The sequence below is a fragment of the Nannospalax galili genome, unplaced genomic scaffold (genome assembly GCF_000622305.1).
Source record: "Nannospalax galili isolate Female #2095 unplaced genomic scaffold, S.galili_v1.0 scaffold85, whole genome shotgun sequence".
Lineage (NCBI taxonomy): Eukaryota > Metazoa > Chordata > Mammalia > Rodentia > Spalacidae > Nannospalax > Nannospalax galili.
The window spans coordinates 3,275,402-3,295,594 of NW_008358866.1; the positions used below are offsets into that span (position 1 = coordinate 3,275,402).

Sequence of the window (20,193 nt, forward strand, 5' to 3'; positions counted from 1 at the left end):
ATTTATATTTTGAAAAGTAAAATTAAATAGATATAAAAATGTTGTTTGCATATTAATCTTATGAAGAACAAGACCTTTCTTTCAGTGCCAGGCATCTTTTCATAGAGAAAAAGTGTAATGGTTGTCCTATCAATGCCCTTGAGCACACCTTTTTTAAAAAATTTATATTTTGAAAAGTAAAATTAAATAGATATAAAAATGTTGTTTGCATATTAATCTTATGAAGAACAAGACCTTTCTTTCAGTGCCAGGCATCTTTTCATAGAGAAAAAGTGTAATGGTTGCCCTATCAATGCCCTTGAGCACCCCAGTATCTGGGAAAGGAAGAGGGTCCTGGACACATAGAAGGTTCCAATAACTGGTTATGTGCAATTATTAAAGATTAAGTTGTAATATTTTTTCTTCACATACTGAGAATGTATTCCAATAATTTAAAATATTTTTTAAATTAAATTTTGATGCAAAGAGTTTGTAGCTAATTTGGTCAGTGTTCTACTAAACAGAAAAATCAATTAAGAAAAAGAAGGATGGGGCTGGAGAGATGGCCCAGTGGTTAAGAGCACTGACTGCTCTTGCTGAGGACTTGGGTTCAGTTTCCAGCACCCACATGGTGACTAACAGCTATGTCAAAACTCCAGTTCCAAGGGACCTGGCACCCTCTTATGGCCTCCATGGGCATTGCACTTACATACATGCAGGCAAAACACTCATACGCATAAAATAAAAATAAATAAGTAAATAAATAACTTAAAAAAGGAAAAGGAAGCTTTTAGTGTGGTGAAATGGTTCAGTCGGTAAAGGCCCTTGCCAGGGAAGTCTGACAACCTGAGTTCATTCCCTGGAAAGTAAAAATAAGTTTCACAAAAATCACGGGAGGCATGTGGACAGAAGTGGGACAGGCTATTCTGCCCCTACTTCATGGTTGGGGAAAAGAACCAGGGACTGAAAATTTAGAAGTTTCTAGATCTAGAATCACGCATTTTCTTAAATGGTTGTTATAACAATGGATTTGTATATTTATAAATAGAACCAGGTAAATTATTTTTTAAACTGCAAAATCAATTTATAAATTAAACAAAACCCACAAAACTAAAAACTTTAAAGTTGAAAAATGCTAACTAAATGGGATGTGTTATTTGCTGAACTTAAATTTCCACTTGCTGTGTAAACATGGCACTGCCCTCTACTGAACACAGATCATTGTCAGCATCTTTTCCATGAAGGCAAAGGATGAGATGGAAGAGTTCTTCCTTCTTTCTCATCTTTTTCACAATCACATGGCGAGGACATCAGGGAATCCTGGCAGGATATAACAGACCAAGCTGGCCTTGAATTATCCTGTCGATTTTTAAAAGACTTAAAAGCAAGCATCAAATTCACAATCAGGGTTGTTGTGGCTACAAGACCCTTCCATGGGGTCATGGGGAAGAGTCTGAAATGTGAACTCACCACCTTCACCTACCTTTGCCCACATACTAGCTGACAGTCCAATAAGTGGGCTAACGGCCAAAATTACAAGGGTTAGCTTCCAACCACTTGTAAATCCTATTATAAAACCAGCAAAAAATGTTGTTATATACTGAAAGAGCATTCCAATTTTCTCACCAATTCCATCATTAATTTTGGAGATATCACTAAAAGAAGAAAAAGAAGAAGCAATGTCAGAATTGCAAACACAGGATTACTCCAGTTTTATATTGTTTTACTGAGTGTGGTGTAAATCAGTTTATGACTAGAGTTCTTTGTATGTACACTTGTTTCACTTGGCTGGCTATCAGCTCCTAGTAGATCTGTCATTAACAGTATTCTGTGGTTTACAAAGCCTCAGAATATAGACATGGCATGCTTATGAATATTCACTGTAGAAATATCTGCTGTGTGAATACAGCACTCTCCTGAACACTGATCTATTGAGTTCAGTGTTATCTTTTCTTTCTCTTTTTAAAAAAAAATATTTTATTTATTGCCTACATGTATGTAAGTGCACCCGTGTCATGCAATGCCCACAGAGGTCAGAAGAAGGTGTCAGATTCCCCCAGAGCTAGAGTTACGGATGGTTGTCAGCCACTATGTGGGTACTGGGAATTGAAGCCAGTTCCTCTGCAAGAGCAGTCAGTGCTCCTAACCGCTGAGCCATCTCTCCAGTCTCTAGTGTATCTTTTCTTAAAGATTTGTTTTTATTTTATGTGCATGAATGTTTTGCCTGCATCTATGTATGAACACCATGTGCATGCCTAGTGCCTGTGGAGGCCAAAAGAGGATGTCACATACCCTGGAACTGAAGTTATAGACCTTTGTAAGCCCCCATGTGGACAATGGGACCAAACCAGGGTCCTCTGCAAAGCAACAAGTGCTTTTAAGCTATTCTCTAACTACCAGTGTATCTTTTGTATGATGACATGTAAGAGCTCCTTCCTTCTTTCCATTGTTTTCCAAATAACTGCATGGTTTAAGGACACCATGGAGGCCTGGCAGGCAGCACTCAGTGGGGCTGGAACAGATCATGTTGCTGCTCCCCTGCACATCACTACTGTGCTCACTCTGCCGGTCTAACCCCCCATTCAGTGCCAGTCATGCAGGACCCCCATACCCTTCCAGGGTACTGTAAACAGGAACCGACATAAGACATGGTTGCTGCTCACAAGGAATTTTCTCTCCTCAACAGTGTACTGCCATTTCTAACAGATCCAGTAAGATCTATTTCACATCATGAAGAACAAGACCACATCTGAATTCAGAATAAAACTAGGTACTCACTCTGTGAGCCGGGTGTTAAGCTCCCCAACATCATGCACGTCAAACCAGCCTATCTCCTGATTCAATATAGCATGAAAAAATTTCTGTCTAATTTTGTGGATTTGTCTCCCAGCTGCCAGGCACCAAAATGAAACCTGCATGTAGGCAACAATAAGCACACCAGCACCGATTCCAGTGTAATAGTAGGCGTATCTGAAAAACAAGAACACTGCATGCCATTTCTAATCGGTGCATCTGCCCAAACACACAATTGACTCTCACCTTTTCAGTTATCTGGTACCACACTGTCCTTAACAAACAAGAAGGGGTTATAAGAAGCAGAGCTATAATGGTCAGCATCCACCTATGTCTGCACCAATAGAGAGGAATAGCTAACAATGGTTGCTACTTTGGTACAAATCCCAGCTCTAATTCACTTAACTACAGTATAAAATTAGGCAGAGTGCTCAGTGCTTAATATCATGTACCGGTTAGTTTTTGTCCACAACACAAATTACAGTCACCTGGGAAGAAGGAACCGCAACTGGAAGAATTTCCTGGATCCAGACTGGCCTGTGGCCATGTCTGTGAGGCATTTCCTAAATTTAGTTGAAGTAGAAGGGCAGGTGGGCCTGGGCTGCAAAAGAAAGCAAGCTGAGCAAGCCTGGGAGGAGCAAGCCAGTGAGCAGCCTTTCTCCATGGTCTCTACTTCAGTTCCTACCTCCAGGCTCCTGCCTTGACTTTCTGCATTGGCTTCCCTCAATAAAGGACTGTAACCTGTAAGCCAAATAAACCCTTTCCTCCCCCAGTTGCTTATGGTTAGTGTTTAATCACAACAACAGGAAAGTAAACTAGAATATATCCTAAGTATCAATTTTCTAACTGGTAACACGGAGATAAAATAATAACACAGTATGCATGAAATGTACTTGGAAAGGTGCCTGGTACACAGAAAGTACTCAGAGAATGTCAGTTGCTGTGGTAGACTGCTTGATGTCCTGGAACATCAGGTAAGATGCATTACTGTGGTCTAATTTCATTACATCAGCATTAATTGATGAGCCCTTTGAGGTTGTATCTGCATGTTAAGGGAGAGAAAGAAATGACAGAACTTTTCTGAAAGTAGAACCAAGTGACAGAAAAGATTCTCTGCCCTTCAACTACTAGTCCAGCAGAGCTTGGCTGGTGACAACTAAAAATTAATAGCATTGGTATATAATCTGTGCAACTGGCCATTGTGAATTACTATAAAATGCTTAACGAATCAAAGAGCCCCTCTAATCTAAATTGAAACAGTAAAAAAAAAAAAACATAAACCCCCCAAAATCAAACCTTTGATATTTAGAAAAAGTTGAATAGGTGTTTCCTTGCTCTGAGTTTTCACAATTACAAAAGCCAGCAACTCTTGGGCTGCACGAGGCAGCTAATGTTTAGGTTAAAAGCAAACACTATAAAACAAAATACAAGATACCAATTTTCCTATTTTTAGCAAAGTTCTCTATTTGTTATCTTCTACAAAATAAAAGTGTATGCCACGGGGGAGGCTGGTACTTATTTACTAGGAAGATAGTCTCTGATGTGACGCTCACAATACTGTGCAGAATCTTTTAGGAATCCTGCTAAACAAATTATGCCTTGTTATATCTTGTAATTTACAATTCTTTAACTAGATAAGATACAATCAGAGCACTCCTGGTTAATAGATTCCTTTATAATTAATTATTATACAAGTGCTAATGATATAGCAAGAATAATCCCATTTAAAAAGTCTATCTCATGGCTAATAACCTGTTTATTTTTAACTTTTTTATATTTTTTTAGTTTTGGAAAGGGTCTTACTATGTAGTTCAGGCTGGCCTCAATCTCACAATCCTCCACTACATTCCCAGTGCTGTCCTGTTCCAACAAGCCCAGCTTCGGTAATGTATTTTAAACAATGAAGATGCTGCATTAACCAGACATCGTGGCATTCTACAGTCCCAGCATTTGGAAGGCAGAGACAGAAGGAATGCTACAAGTTTGAGGACAACCTGGATGACATAGTGAGGTGAGACTCTGTCTCAAAAAAAAAAAAAAAGAAAAGAAAAGACAATGCAGTTTTCTCAATATAGAAAATAATACCTTCATACAATATTATTTGGAGTATTTGCTTCTTTCAAAAATATAATCAAGTGTGTCCACTTTCTTCGAACCTATCAAACCATTCATAAAATAATGAGAATTATTATCTGGATTACTGATATTGATCTTTGCACATCTGTTAAAAAATATTCTTGGGAGCAAACTTCAAGGTGTGTAAATCATTAACAAAATGTTTCCCCAAGGTGAGTTAAGGACATGATGACTGTATTTTTTTCTAGATGTTTTATTTCATTGTTTAGAATTAGACAATGTGTTTAAAAAATCCCTGTTGGGGAGATAAATAATACTACAGATGTCTGAAAAATTCAGAGGGAAGCATTATTTTATGAGCTAACTTAAAATACATATATAATATATATGTGTGAGCATGTATATAGCTGAAGGCTGTCTAACAAAAATTCCAGTGCCAGGCAAAGGAAACCTCAAGACCTTTGAGTTGTCAGTCAGGGTAATCCAAGAGACTCCCAAACTAGCACAGGCTATTGCCATAGCCCTTGGTTGCCTTCCAGAACTTAGATGCTATTGCTGAAGACACCACACACTTTGGACACAGGACTTGGAGAAACTGAGCCGGAAATGACCTGAAAGTCTCCTCCCTGAGGATTATCTCTCATAGTATCAGAAGGTGCTATGCAAGCTGCTAAGGGAGAAAAGCAATAATAGTCCTACCCAGTTGTAAAGCCTATAAACCATAATAATGACTAACGAGATATCTCTAATGGTGCGATAGGGGCACTTTTAACTTGGGGGCTACCAACAACTGTCTAATTGGATGCAAGGCCTGCTAAATAGAAGGGAATTATTGACTAGTTCTGTAAATGTAGACAAAACCCATAGCTGGAGAGGTCACAGACCCTAGAGGAGAACCTATTACTAACACTTTCCTAAACCAATATTATTTCTAACTATGTTCTAAATACTTATCCTTACAGCCGCAGGCAAGTGTAATTTTTACCACTCATCAAAGAAGCTTCTTTCTGCACGAGATGAAGACTATTACGAAGTTCCACAACTGGTCAAAATGCAAAGAATAAGTGACCATGGGGAGCCCAGCCCCAACTGATACATCTACAACATATCCCTACACCTAAGGTGGAAGAGGGGGTGAAAGATTTTTTAAGAGCCAGAGGACCAGGACACCTGCTGCTAGATAGTGTCTACTAGTCATGACAGGGAAGCTGCACCCATGAAATCTTAACAATATAGGTGTCTGAAGAAGACCTACATAATGACAACAGTTGACAGAACAATGTGGATAGGGGAAATTTTACAGGTCCCACCTCTAACTGAAGAGCTACAGGCAATCAACGGCTGCTGAGGGAAGGGCAACTAGTTTTCTCCAGGGTCAAGCTCCCTGATAAAGCATCAAATCCCTAGTGGTTAGCACTAAACACATACACATACCAGCACCACTAAATGTACTCAGCAGATTATATTTAGATATATAGACAGGTGTATATGTCCGTGTATATAAAAACACAACAAAAATAATCAAAGAGGTCACAAAATTGAGAAGGAATGGGAAAATCTGGAGGGGGAAGAAGGTAGAGTGGCAATTATGTAAATACAGTACTCATGTATGAAATTCTCAAAAAAAATTTCTGTTGCCTTATCTTATTATCATATCACTACTGAAAACACTCAAAAAGCAAATAATTACAAAGCAATAAAAAATAATTCTTAATTCAACTATACCTCAAAACTTCAATCTATATTATGATAGTACAAAATTTTACACATTGCTATAACTAGATTAATGCAGAAAGGGTAATGAAACAGCAGTAAAAAAAAGTATAACTACCTGGCAACATCTTCCTCCAGGCTGCTCTTGTTGAGGATCTGTAGTCTGTTGACTTCACCTAGACAACCACAAAACAAAGATGGACCATTTATCTCCCTAATAAAAATAAGCATATAAATATAAATCAAATTCATATCATTTGATAATTTGCACAAAAATCAGTTCACTGATTCAGTTTCAATTCAATAAGCATTATAACATCCATTCAAACACTTCCCTACTGGCTGTGTGCAACCACACACGGCCTAAATTCAATGGTGAGTACGGAAGACGCTTACAGGAATAAATAAATACCAATACTACTGGACATGCAGACACATATTCAAAAAGAAACACTGCATTTCTCCACTATCATTACTTAGAAAGTATCACACACAATAGTAGAATAAGCAACAGTGAACATCGCTCCAAATTAGGAAATGCTAACAATCTGAACCCAAACCATTAGAACTCTGTAACTTTAGCCCCACACTCATACACATATATACATAAATAATCACTGTTCAACATTCTGTGTATGTGATCAAATTTTCTTTTGTGTCTGCATGTACATACAAAACACATTTTTCAAAAATTTATTGAATTTTTATACATTTCATACATATATCTTGATCATATTTAGACCCCCTCCTCTACCGCATCCCCCCCACAGCCCCCCTGCCAGATTTCATGAATTCTGTCATATCCATTAAGACTTATTGAGTCAACTTTATGTCCCTAAATTTCTCTCATTGTGAATCCATTCACTGGAGCCTGGTCATCCTATCTAGAGCCACTCCCTTAAAGAACACTAACTCTCCCTCATCCAGCAGTAATCAGTTGCCAAATAGTTCCTCAGTTAAAGTTGGGGCTTCTTACCCATTCCCTGCTTGTGTTAGGTTTTTGTCTGGTTTGAGTTTGCATGGGTCTTGTGCATACTGTCACCATTGCTGTAAGTTCATACAAGCAAGTTCCCAGAAGCCTGGGAGACTCTGTTTCCTTAAGGCCATGCACCACCCCTCGCTCTTACAATCTTTCCACCCCTTCTTCTGCAATGATCTCTGAGCCCTGGATGGGTGAAGTTTAATATTTACCCGTTCCCTGCTTGTGTTAGGTTTTTGTCTGGTTTGAGTTTGCATGGGTCTTGTGCATACTGTCACCATTGCTGTAAGTTCTTATGAGCAAGGTCCCAGCTAGAAAACTCTGTTTCCTTATAGTCATCCACCACCCCTGGCTCTTACAGTCTTTTTGCCCCCTCTTCCATAATGGTCCTTAAGCCCTGATGGCATGAGTTGTTTCTAGGACAGGCACTCTACAGTCTTTCTTTTTTTAAAAAAAAAATTTTAATTGAATTTTTGTGTATTTTATATAGAACATCTCAGTCGATCATAATCATCTTTATACTCTCTTCCCCTTTGGCTCCCTCCCATACCCCCCCACTGGAATTCATACATTCTCTCATTTGTGTTAAGATCTATCATGTCAAGTTAGTGTCCCCAAATGTCCCTCAGTGCGAGTTCATCCACTGAGGTCTAGTCAGCCTACCTAGAGTCCCTCACTTTAAGATCATCTCTTCCTCACTCAGCAGTAATCAACTACTCTGCAGTCTCTTATTCTCTGCATTTTGGCAGAGAATGTGTTAATCACCATCTGATGCATGAGAAAGGTTCACTGGTGACAACTGAGAGGTGTATTAATATTCTCTGCCCCCTGTTATGGTATGTTCCATAAGCCTTAGGTGTAGAGTTTGCATTGTAGATGTGTCACCTAGGACTGGGTGTTTGACCAGCTGGAAAACATCTAAGTTTTTTTAATGGAATTTTGGTCTACATTCAATAGCCAGCTTTCCATGCCAGCGTATATTTGTATTAATTTTAAAGTTTCAACCATTTTAGTTGTTGCCAATATTTCACTGTTACAAACAATGCTGCATCATCAGACTGGGGACATCTCTCAGGCAAGTACCAGGCCCTGAGTTTGATCCCAGCACCATATAAACAGATAAATACTATGTAAGCATATGTACACAAACACACACACACATATCTATATGAATATATTGTAAAATATTTATAGGAAAAATATCATAATCAAGACTGTTGAATCAACAAAAAGGCATACTTCAAACCTTGTAATCATTACAAAAAGTTGTTACATGTGGGACTCAATCTGAGGGGTGGAAAAGGAAAGAAAAGGATTTTTAAAAATGTGAACAATGTGAACAAAGGTCCACAGCATGTGTGAACACCAAGCCATCCTCTGATTCCTTTGACCTTTCTTCATATCCTATGTAGGGTTTAAACCCTTACCCCTTCAACTCAAATACTACCAAGTTTCTAACCCCAGTTTATGCCAAGATTCGGTGTCACTTCTTCAATTGCCTGGATGTCATTTAGACTTGTATGTAACTTGCCAATACAACTCAATACCCTTTATCTGGGTCTACTTTCAGACAGCAGTTGGCTCACAAGGAAGATCTGAATTCAGAGAATATTATAGAAATTTATTGGTGGTTAAGCTTTGTTTTCAAAAACAATGCAACTGAACTAGAGAATTCCCTTTGGCTCAGTGATCAGATTTGAGGGACAGGCTTGATAGATTTTTAACACCTAGCTATAGAGAGATGAGTGTAGGATATAAGGAAATCAGGCCCTACAATCAAACAGTTGGACAAAGACTATGCCTCATAACCAGGCAAGACAGCAAGAGAAGACTTAACAAGGGAGCTGGCTATGCTGCTACAAGAAGAACGGACCTGCTTAAATTTGTACACAACTGTCCAGTTAGAGCCTACATTTAGTACAAGGACCTTAAGTCTGGGCAAATCTAAATCTCCTTGAGCAACTAGTATCACCCCAATAAGTAAGCTCTGTAGTCTAGGCTCCCACACAGAGAAGGAATGAAGTTCCACCTAACACAAGCAACAGAAGAAAAACTGTATATCCAGAGTTCTGGCAATTCAGTAGGCTGGTGTTTACTCCCAAAGCATCACAGAACCTTTCTACCATCTTCTTGGGGACCCTCTGCCTCTTCCCAGGCAGTCTTTAGGTTATTTGACATTTCCAAAGTAGAGACGGACAGCTGACTGTCCTAGTATAACAATTACAATGGAAACAGAACTGCCTTTGGAAAGAATACATAAGAGGGGGTTGACCATGAGAAGGGGCAGTAGAAACGGCACTGAATTTTTACCCCTTTGTTTTAAATGATTTCACTTGTTACAAAGGAACATGTTTATTATTCTGTGTGAGAAAGATGCTGATCAAACTTATTACCTCCTTCTGGAAGCTTCTCGTGATTATGATCCTTAGGCTGTTAGGTGTCCTTCCTCCTCTTTCCTAAATAATGTTGAATATCTGTTCAGCTGCACTAATCAGATCCAAATTTGTTGGGTCACTTGGATATCTCTCCTCCTACCCAAGGTTCTTGAAAGCAGGGAAAGAATAGTTCTCATTGTATACTAGCACATAGAAGACTTCCATAAATTCATTGAGGGTCTAATTGAAGACAATAATAACATTTTACTTAATGCCATACCCTTCAGAAATCAGCACCTTTGCTATAAAATGCCAGATAGTAAATACTGTAGGCTTTATAGATCATAAGGTCTCTATCACTCAGATATGAGGCAGATATAGAAAGCATGCAAGAAGCTAAGCATGGCTATATATCTTTGAAACTGCATTAATAAAGACCAAATATGAAATTCAGATAATTTCCACATCTTCCTTTTTATTTTCTTCAATAATTTTAAATTTATAAGCCATTCTTTGCTCACAGTACATACAGAGAGGGGGAAATAAGCCAAATTAGCCACCTGGACCACAGGCTGAGGATCCTTAGCTACAGAGAAATACATGGCTGGTGACCCAGTGACTTGGAAGTAATGATTAAAAGGATGGGTATTTACATTTATATTAGGTACTGAGTACCTTTGGGCATATTTCAAGCTTTCAACAATGAGACCATCATCTATTTGGAACTCATACATGCTATCAGGTAACAAAGTCACATTACCATCAGCCTTAGCTACCTTCATAGGAAGACATTTTGATCTGGCAAAGACCTCAATGTAAAACTGGAAACCCTGAAACTATTAGAAGAAAATATTGGCAGTAACTTACAGGATATAGGTGTAGGAAAGGATTTTCTAAATCAGACAGAAGTTGCTCAGGAATTAAGGTCAACAATCAACGAGTGGCACCTCATTAAACTAAAAAGCTTCTGTACAGTCAAAGAAATAAAACAGTGAAGAGAAAACCCACAGAATGGGAAAAAATCTTCACCATAAAGACCACTAAGTAACATCTCAAAAAGTGCTCAACATCATTAGTAATTAGGGAAACGCAAATTAAAACCACCCTAAGTAATCACCTTACCCCAATCAGACTGGCTAGGATCAAGAGAACAAATGGTACCAAATGTTGGTGAGGATGTGGAGAAAGGGGAATGCTTATTCACTGCTGGTGAGATTGCAAACTCGTGCAACCTCTATGGAAAACAGAGTGGAGAACTCTTAAAAAACTAAAAATGAACCTACCATATGACCTGGTTATACCACTCCTTGGCATATACCCAAAGCACTCAACCTATTGTAGAGACATTTGTACAACCATGTTTGTTGCTGCTCTTTTCCCAATAGCTAAGAGATGGAAGCAACCTAAGTGTCCCTCAACTGATGAGTGATTAACGAAAATGTGGTATATTTATACAATGGAGTTCTATTCAGCAGTAAAGAAAGATGAAATAATGAAATTTGCAGGTAAATGGATGGATCTAGAAACGGTTATACTAAGTGAAGTAAAACAGACTCAGAAATCAAACGATGTATGGTTCTCCCTCATAAGTGGTTTCTAGCACCAAATGCTTTTAAATTCCAAGTCCTTTTAATAAGATGATACTATACAGCAGTCCCTTCTGCATGAAATAACTACCATCATCATGACTTCGGCTGAGCCTGATCTCTAAACATAGTCACAACTGGGCTTGTTGAGGGTTATGCTCATTCATTAAAGGAGTGCCAAGCAGGGTCACTGGACCCTCACCTGAGTATCCAGCCACTCTTCCCACCTGTCCTAGTTTGTTTCTCCATTGCTGTGACAAAACACTCTGACACTACCAACTTGGGGAAGAAAGGGCCTATTCAGCTTACATCTCCCAGGTCGCAGTTCACCAGGGAGCCCAAGGCAGGAACTCGGGGCAGGAACCTGGAGGCAGGAGCTGGAACACAGGCCATGGAGGAACGCTGCTTACCGGCTTGCTCTCCTGGCCCCTGCTCAGCCTGCTTTCTTATGCGACATAGGCCCACCTGCCCAGGGGTGGCATCACTCACAGTGGGCTGGGCCCTCCCGTATCACTCATCAAGAAGATGCCCCTCAGACATGGCCACAGGCCAGTCCAATAGAGGAAATTCCCCAATTGAGGGTCCCTCAACCTAGGTGTGTAAAGTTGACACTAAAGCTATCCAGCACACCACCCAACTAGTGCAGCCTTGGAAGACAAAAGAAAAATGAGGAGGAGCCCAATAGAGGGATGCTTTTGGAAGCCGTTGTCAAGAAACTCCAATGGACTCTCATATGAACATTTGAAAATTGCCCTGTTCTGACTTTTTTCTAGTTCCCTGTCTAGAACTTGCAATGCTAATTACTCTTGCCTTTACTTTTCCTTCACATCTCCCATTCATAATTCAAGGACTTTCTTTTCCCCTTAGAGACAAGAGTTATGCAATTTGGGAGTCTTTTAGATAGACCCACTGAAGGGGTACTCCAACTGCCTCACCCTGCGTCCCTGTTCAATATGGAAGGAGCTAGAGCGGTCTGCGTCCCGATATCCTATTGGCAATTTGGGTAACCCCTTCAGGGGATGGCGTGGTAAGACTAGGAGGTAGGAATTGGCTAGACAGTTAGGGTAAAAAACCCTAAAGAAATGTAGCCAGTTTCTGGGCTAGAAGTCAAAATGTCCTTGGGCCTGTTAGCAACATACTCTGTTCCAAAGGCCAAAAATGTCAAAAGTATTTGTAAAAGATTTTAGGGTTACCTCTTCAGAGGGGGGGATGTTGGGGGGCGGGAGTGGGCATGGATTTGATCAAAACACCCTCAATAAAGTTTTTATAAAAGTTAAAAAAAAAAAAGAAAAAAAAAGAAAGAAGGAAGGTGAGGGCAACACTATAGTCTGGAGAGTTTATAAACAACAGAAATGCATTTCTCACAGTTATGGAGACTGGAAAGACCAAGAGCAAGGCATATTCAATGTATGGTGAGGGCCTTCTTTGTGGCTCATTGATAGCACCTTGTCTGTGCTCACATATGGTAGAAATGACCAGTTAGCTCTCTAGAGTCTTCTTTAGGAGGGCTCTAATGACAATCCTCATGGACCAATTACCTTTAACTAAGTGGCACCACTTCCAAATACAACCACACCAGGGTTGATTATCAACTTGCATATTTTAGAAAGCTGAAACACTTAGACCACAGAACTGTCTATCCTCTCATGTCTTTATGTGGTCTAGGCAAAACTGTAAAGGTCAGGATTGCCACCTAAAGTTTAAGCTTGTTTCCTTTTAAGAGCAAAAAGCAGATAATGTCTTGGTGATAGGTAAATGATATATGCAAACTTAATTCATGTTTTATTCATTATTACTCTGTGTGTGTGTATAGGGGGGGTGCCATGATAGTGTGTGTATAGAGGTCATAGAATAACTTTATGGGATCTGTTCTCCCCTTCCACCTTTACTTGGGTTCCAGGGATTAAACTCAGGTTGCCAGGCTTGCATAATTAGACAGCAAGTGCCTTTACTTGCTAAGCTATCTCATTGACTCCTCAATTCAGTTAAAAAATACTGACATAAAACAAGCTTAGTTTATACTGTGGTGTAGAATTCAGTTCTGTCCATCTCAGGCAGCAATGTAATGGTTTCCAATTCCCAGGCTAAGTCAAACATCAACAGATGCTTAATAATCTGTAATTTTCTTATTAAGAGATGGGCAAGTTGAGCAGCTGCTCCTCTGCATATTATGCCCAGAAGCACGGCACGGTTCATTAGCACATCTCACATTGTTAGAGCAATGTTTGTGTTTAGACTTTATAAGTAGCTGAGTAGACAAAATGAGCCTAATAGATATACATTATGCCTGCTGAGCTACCAGGGAATAGAGCTACCAGAGAATTAGTCCACTGTCAAGAAGGCCACAGGATAACTCCACATGTTGACAAATATTCAAAGTACAGGAATCAATGAATTCAGCAAGCACTGAAAACATCTTTTTTGTGAAGAAAGTAGTTTTATTATATTATATAACATATTAAATTATAAAAGAAACTAGTTAAAATGTGGTAAGTAGAACATATTTTGTCAGATTCCTTTCAATGTCACCAAGGAAAGTAATACATATGTAAGAATTTCACAGAGCTCAAAGAAAAATTAAATCATGACATTTACAGAAAAATGGATAGAAATGGAACTCATTGTGTTACATGAAATATGCCAGATTCAGGGTGAATATTGCATGCTTTCTTTCATATTCAGAAACTCTGTGTGTGTGTGTGTGTGTGTGTGTGTGTGTGGTATATATCATGAAACTAGAAAGGGGAACATGAGAAAGAAGGACAAGATCTTAAAGGATTAAAAGACTGGGGAGAGGAGATGACGGTAATGAATTCACATGGCATGAAAACAGAGGAGGACTACTTGGGGAGAGGATGGAAACCAGGTGGAGGGTGGGGAGATGAGGGGAAAGGAGAGCAGTAGGGAAGGAGAATGAATTAGAACAAAGTATAATATCATATATATAATATCTCATAGTAATAGCTCAAAGTATATCTCATATACATAATATTTGAGAATGCCATAACAAAGGCCCATTATTTTCCTATTAGCTTTTAGAATTCTAAAAAGAAATTTATGTAACTCAAAAATACTATAAATATTTATACTCCAACTGATTATCTGCATTCACCAAACTGATGTAGTTCTAAATCAGGATAAATAATGTATTCCTCAAGAATAGAAAGAAGTGATTCCCAGGACCTATGAGCAATGTACCAAAGGTTCTAATATACTTCAAATTGATTTGAATATTTGTGTAAATATTTCTGGGGAAAGGATTCATAGCATTTATCACATACTTAAAAGTTCAAATGTTGGGGGGCTGGAGAGATAGCTCAGCGGTTAAGAGCACTGACTGCTCTTGCAGAGGACCCGGGTTCAATTCCCAGCACCCACATGGCAGCTACGAACCATCCTTAACTCCAGTTCCAGGGGAATCTGAAAGCCCTCTTCTGACCTCCTCGGAATTGCACGACACAGGTGCACTCACATACATGCAGGCAATACATTCATACACATAAAATAAAAATAATAAATAAAACATATTTTTTAAAATGTTCAAATGTTGGAGTCAGCAAGATGACTCAGTGGGTAAAGGCATTTACCGCCAAGCTAGAGGACCTAAGTTCAGTCCTGGGGACCTAGAAAGAAGAGACCCAACCATACACACATGCACACACACACACACACCCCACATATACATAAATGTAGTTTTAATAATGTTTTTAAAAAAGTGCAAATGTTGATGTGCAAAGCCTTGAGTTTGATGTTAGTCCCCAACATCAAACAATTTTTTTAAAAAATCCAAAGTTGAAGAATCCATGTAAGCTAAGTGTATCACTATATTTTTAAGGGTATTCTCAAATAGGCATTGTTAACTAACTGAATGCAAACTGAGTCGTTAAGTCTTTTAGGAGTTTAACTCAATTCCTATGTGACCAGAGGTAACCTGAAAATTGAAGTTCAGAGGTACCAACCTGCTTCTCCATGGTCAAGAATATGTCACAGAGAAAGCATTTCAATAGCTCATTCATTTTCCCACAGTGCTGGTTTGTTTGTTTGTTTGTTTGGGGGGGGCAAAATAAACTGATTTTTAATTGAATTTTTTGATTTTCATATAATATCATTTGATGGCATTTAGATCCCCTCCCCTAGCCACAACCCCCCTTATTGCCCCCTGACCAATTTAATGTTCTCTATTATACATATAAGAAGGTCTATAGACTCAAACCAGAAAAAAATCCCAGCATAGACAAAAGGAAATGGGTAAGAAGTTCCAATCCCACCTAAGGAAATTGTGGTAACAGACAGCTGGTGGGAGGGGCCGAGGCAGTCTCCTTCAAGCATGGGACTCTTGGTAGGTTAACCAGGCTCCAGTGGATGGACCCACACTGAAGGACATTTGGAGGCACAAATTAGATTCTACAGGCCCAGGATGCTGTTTTACATCTCCTTTCCCTATCTGCCAAATTTCTTGCTTCCAACCTCTTTGAGAAAATTAAATAATAGTCCCTCACTTATCCAAAGTTACACTTTCTGCAGTTTCATTTTCAGTTTCCTGGAGTCAGCCATGAACTTGTATCATTTCATATCATTAGGAGGATGAGGAGAACACAGTAAGATATGAGTGTGTGAGTGTGTGCGTGTGTGTGTGTGTGTGAGAGAGAGAGAGAGAGAGAGAGACAAAGACACAGAGAATATGAATGAACATTGAAATAACTTTCAGCGCATTACACTGCTGCATTTGTTGTTTTATTATTAATTATTGTCATGATTCTCTTACTGTGCTTAATTTATAGATGAAACTCACAGGCATGCATGTATAAGAAAAACATCACATGCTGGATGTGTGGAGCTTGCTTTTAATCCCAAAACTCAAGAGGCAGAGACACATGGATCTCTGTGAAATTGAGACCAGCCTGGTCTACATAGCAAGTTCCAGGCCAGCTGGGGCTACAGGGAGACCTGTCTCAAAAAGACCATGAGAAAAAAGGAAAAGATAAAAAGAAAAACATCACATATACAGGGTTCAGTACTACTTATGGTTTCAGGCTTCATTGGGGGCAGGGGTCTTAGAACATGTTCTGACAGATTAAAGGATCTACCATGATGAGCAGAAAAGTTCCACAGATTTTCACCTCATCTACCCACTCTTGGAGATGACACTCAACACTCTGTTCCTGTCTGTAACTATAGGTGAACTGACCCTGCTCCAACCTTTGAACAAACATTTATCTCCTCCTGAAAATCTGATCCTGTCCTTTCTCAGGAATCTCTTGACATCTTTTTACTCTTTCCATAATAACAAAAGCATTATTTCTCTCATCTTAAATCATTCTGTGTGTACGTGTGTATCTATCTGCCTGCCTGTCTGTCTGTCTCTCTAACAATTTTTCTTAGTCTTTGTTTCTCCACTCTTGGATCTGCTTCCAGATAGCCCAATCCATGACAGCATCCAAACTTGATATTTACTGCCTAGACTTACTTTCTCTCCATCTTTCTCATCACAGTTGAGAGTAACTAGATTCTTCCAGTTCCTCAGACTAAAAGCTTAAAATCATCCTGGACTCCTCTCTTACATTCATAGCCAATCTGTTATGTACCTTCATAACTCTTCCACAATTTAGGGTCCTGATATGATGCCTGTATTTCCTCCTGAAGCTTTCAAGGCCAATTCTGACTTCATAGAGCTCTCTGTCTACACAGCTCTGCCAGTACTTCCCCTGGGTGTTCTAATGCTCATAAATGTCTTTAAAACTAATTAAAAACATGCGCTAGAGCTCTGACACTCCACCTTTTACAACACTAACCACAATAATGCATATTTATTAAAGGCCCCACACATGGCTCTTCTAGTAAATGCTTTTTGCAAATCTCCAATAAAATCAGTACCACAAACAAAACTTACTTTGATTAGTAATGTTTGGTGGAATATTATTTTCTGCTTTTGTAAAGCTATCGGTCATGCTTCCAAACACGAGCATTAAGAGGGGAAGTGCAGTTCCATGGATAATGGCAGCTAGGGTTCCCAACACCATGTACAGCTTATCAAGCCAATCTGCATAGCGAAACTAGAAAGAATATAGAAATGGGCACCATTAGCAGTTTCAAAATAGATCCCCAACCAAACATATTTCAGACCATGACTGCTACCATCCTAGACCAAGCTACCCTCCACCTTTACTGAACTTTTGCAATAACTTTGCTAGTGCCTGTACTAATTATTTTTTAAGGATTAAAAATATTTATTTATGTGTATGTATGTATATGCGTGTGTGTATATGCACATTCATGCAGCGTCCATGGAGCCAGAAAACGTAAGAAAAACTCCTAGAGCTGGAGTTACTGGTGGCAGTTAGCTACCTAATGTGGGTGCTGGGAACTGAACTCCAGACCTCTTCAAGAGTAGCAAGCGCTCTTAATCACTGAGCCATCTCTCTAGCCCCAGTGTACTAATTCTTTGAATTAAATTCAATCTATCTTCTGTTCTTCTATGATATCTGATGAAAATTTTTAGTCTTTAATACAGATGCTATTGGAAAAATAGTATCTACTGTTCTGGTTTGTAAGAATATAAATCGCTTCTCATCGTCTGATGGCTGCTCTTAATCATTAACGTGACCAGAATTATAATCACCTAGGAAAAATACCTCTGCATGTACCTGTGAGGGTGTTTCCAGAGAGGTTTAGCTAAGGAGAGAAGACTCACCTGACTGCTAAGTCTAAGTATAAATAATCCATTGCTTCCTTTATTAATAGGAGTACACAGGACTTTGATCTCAAGCCTGCCAGAATTTCAGAGCCTTGAAAAACATTACTTTGAGTCAGGCGTGATGGCACATGCCTTTAGTCCCAGCGCTTGGGAGGCAGAGACAGATGGATCTCTGTGAGATCAAGGCCAGCCTGGTCTACATAGGAAGTTTCAGGCCAGCTGGGGCTATAGGGAAACCCTGTTTCAAAAAACAAAAAAATAAACCAAACCAAACCAACCAAACAAACAAAAAAAAAAAAACCAGCATGGTATTAGGCATGGTGGCACACAGTGGTAATCCCCATACTTTGGAGGCAAGAGGTAGGAGGATTGGGAGTTTGAGGCCAGTCTGGTCTACACACACAGCAAGATGTTATGTCAAACCACAGCACAAATATAGAATGCAATATAGCTGGTTTCCTCTACCTTGCTGGCAATGATCATCAAGAGGGAAAATGTCTACAGGTAAAGGATCACTGGCAACATAACCAATTCAGAGAATACTGAAATCTAAGCCAGGAAGGGGGGCTGCTGAGGCTCAGTGTACATGGCAACTTATGAGCAGCATTCCTCTGAACATAAGCTAAACCAAATCAATTTCTCTCCACATTTCTATAATTTCTAAGAAAGCTTTATACCACATGAACTACCTCCTTTTTAGGGAGGAATGTATTTTAAAGAGTGAATAAATCCAAAACTCACCATTCCAAGTACACCAACAATTGGTTTCTTTTCATTCTTCTCCTTCTTACTGAAAAACACAACAAAGGAATTACAAAAAGTTTTAAAAATTCTCTAAAAATGTTAAATTACCAGATTGTTATAAAATTTACATTTAATGACAATTAGGACAAGCATGCCTATAAATTTTTCACTAAAAACAGATACATAGGGGCTGGCAAGATTGCTCAGTGGTTAACAGTATTTGCTGCTCTTCCAAAGGACAGGTTCGATTCCCAGCACCCACATGGCAGCTAACAGTCATCTGTAACTCCAGTTCCAGGGGATCTGACATTCTCTTCTGGCCTCCCTGAGCACCATGGACACAAGCAGTAATACATAAATGTATACAGACAAAATACTGGTACATATAAATTTTTTTATGTTTTATTATTTTTATTTTATGTGCATGCATGTATTGCCTGCATGTAGGTAAGTACACCTGTGTCATGCAATGCCTGTGGAGGACAGAAGAGACTGTCAGATCCCCTGGAACTGGAGTTATGGGTAGATGTTAGCTGCCATGTGGATGCTGGGATTCGAACCCAAGTCTTCTGCAAGAACAGTCAGTGTTCTTATCTGCTGAGCCATCGCTCCAGCCACTGTACATATACAATTTTTAAAATCTTTTAAAAAATCAGATAAACAGTATATCATTTATGAAGTTTAAATGTTTACATATATTTTGGGTATTCAGACATGCAATTACCACTGGGTACTGGGATTTCCTTTTTTAATTCTTTATGTGTGTGTATATATGTGTAAATATGCGTGTTTGCACGAGTCGGGGATGGGAGAAGAGGACTCGAGCATGCCATGGTGTGTGTGTGTGGTGGTCAGTAGACAACTTTGGATGTTCTTTCTTGTCTTCTGCCTTTTTTGAGGCAGTCCCTTGTTCTCACTATATTTGCCAGAACAGCTAGCCCATCAGTTTCAGTGATTCTCCTGGGTCTACCTCCTGTCTCACCATAGGGAGTAGATTACAGATGTGCACTATTGCATACAGCTTTACATGGGTTCTGGGGACTTGAACCCAAGTTCTCATGTTTATGAAGCAAGTACTTTACTCACTGACCCACCTCCCTAGCCTAGGTACTTGGGGTTCTATAAGAATATTTTCTTATGCACTACGTTTCCTAATTATTTTATGATAAATAATAAATACGAATATCTACACATCTTTTACAAGTAAAACAATACATAATAAATAGAGTTTTCTGGTGGTTTTTTATCCCTCCC

At 39.1% G+C, this 20,193-nt stretch overlaps 1 protein-coding gene across 4 annotated transcripts in view; it reads right to left on the reverse strand.

The window, feature by feature from the left end:
- Positions 1–20,193, reverse strand: part of LOC103725176 (multidrug resistance protein 2) — an 87,577-nt gene that overhangs the window by 61,571 nt on the left and 5,813 nt on the right. For all 4 annotated transcript variants that reach the window (XM_029558322.1, XM_029558320.1, XM_029558321.1 and 1 more), the window contains 5 exons: positions 18,937–18,985; positions 17,392–17,554; positions 6,680–6,737; positions 2,758–2,949; positions 1,463–1,634 (listed from right to left, as the gene is read on the reverse strand). In XM_029558322.1, the coding sequence (XP_029414182.1) occupies positions 1,463–1,634; positions 2,758–2,949; positions 6,680–6,737; positions 17,392–17,554; positions 18,937–18,985 (634 nt within the window). The remainder of the gene's footprint in view (positions 1–1,462; positions 1,635–2,757; positions 2,950–6,679; positions 6,738–17,391; positions 17,555–18,936; positions 18,986–20,193) is intronic.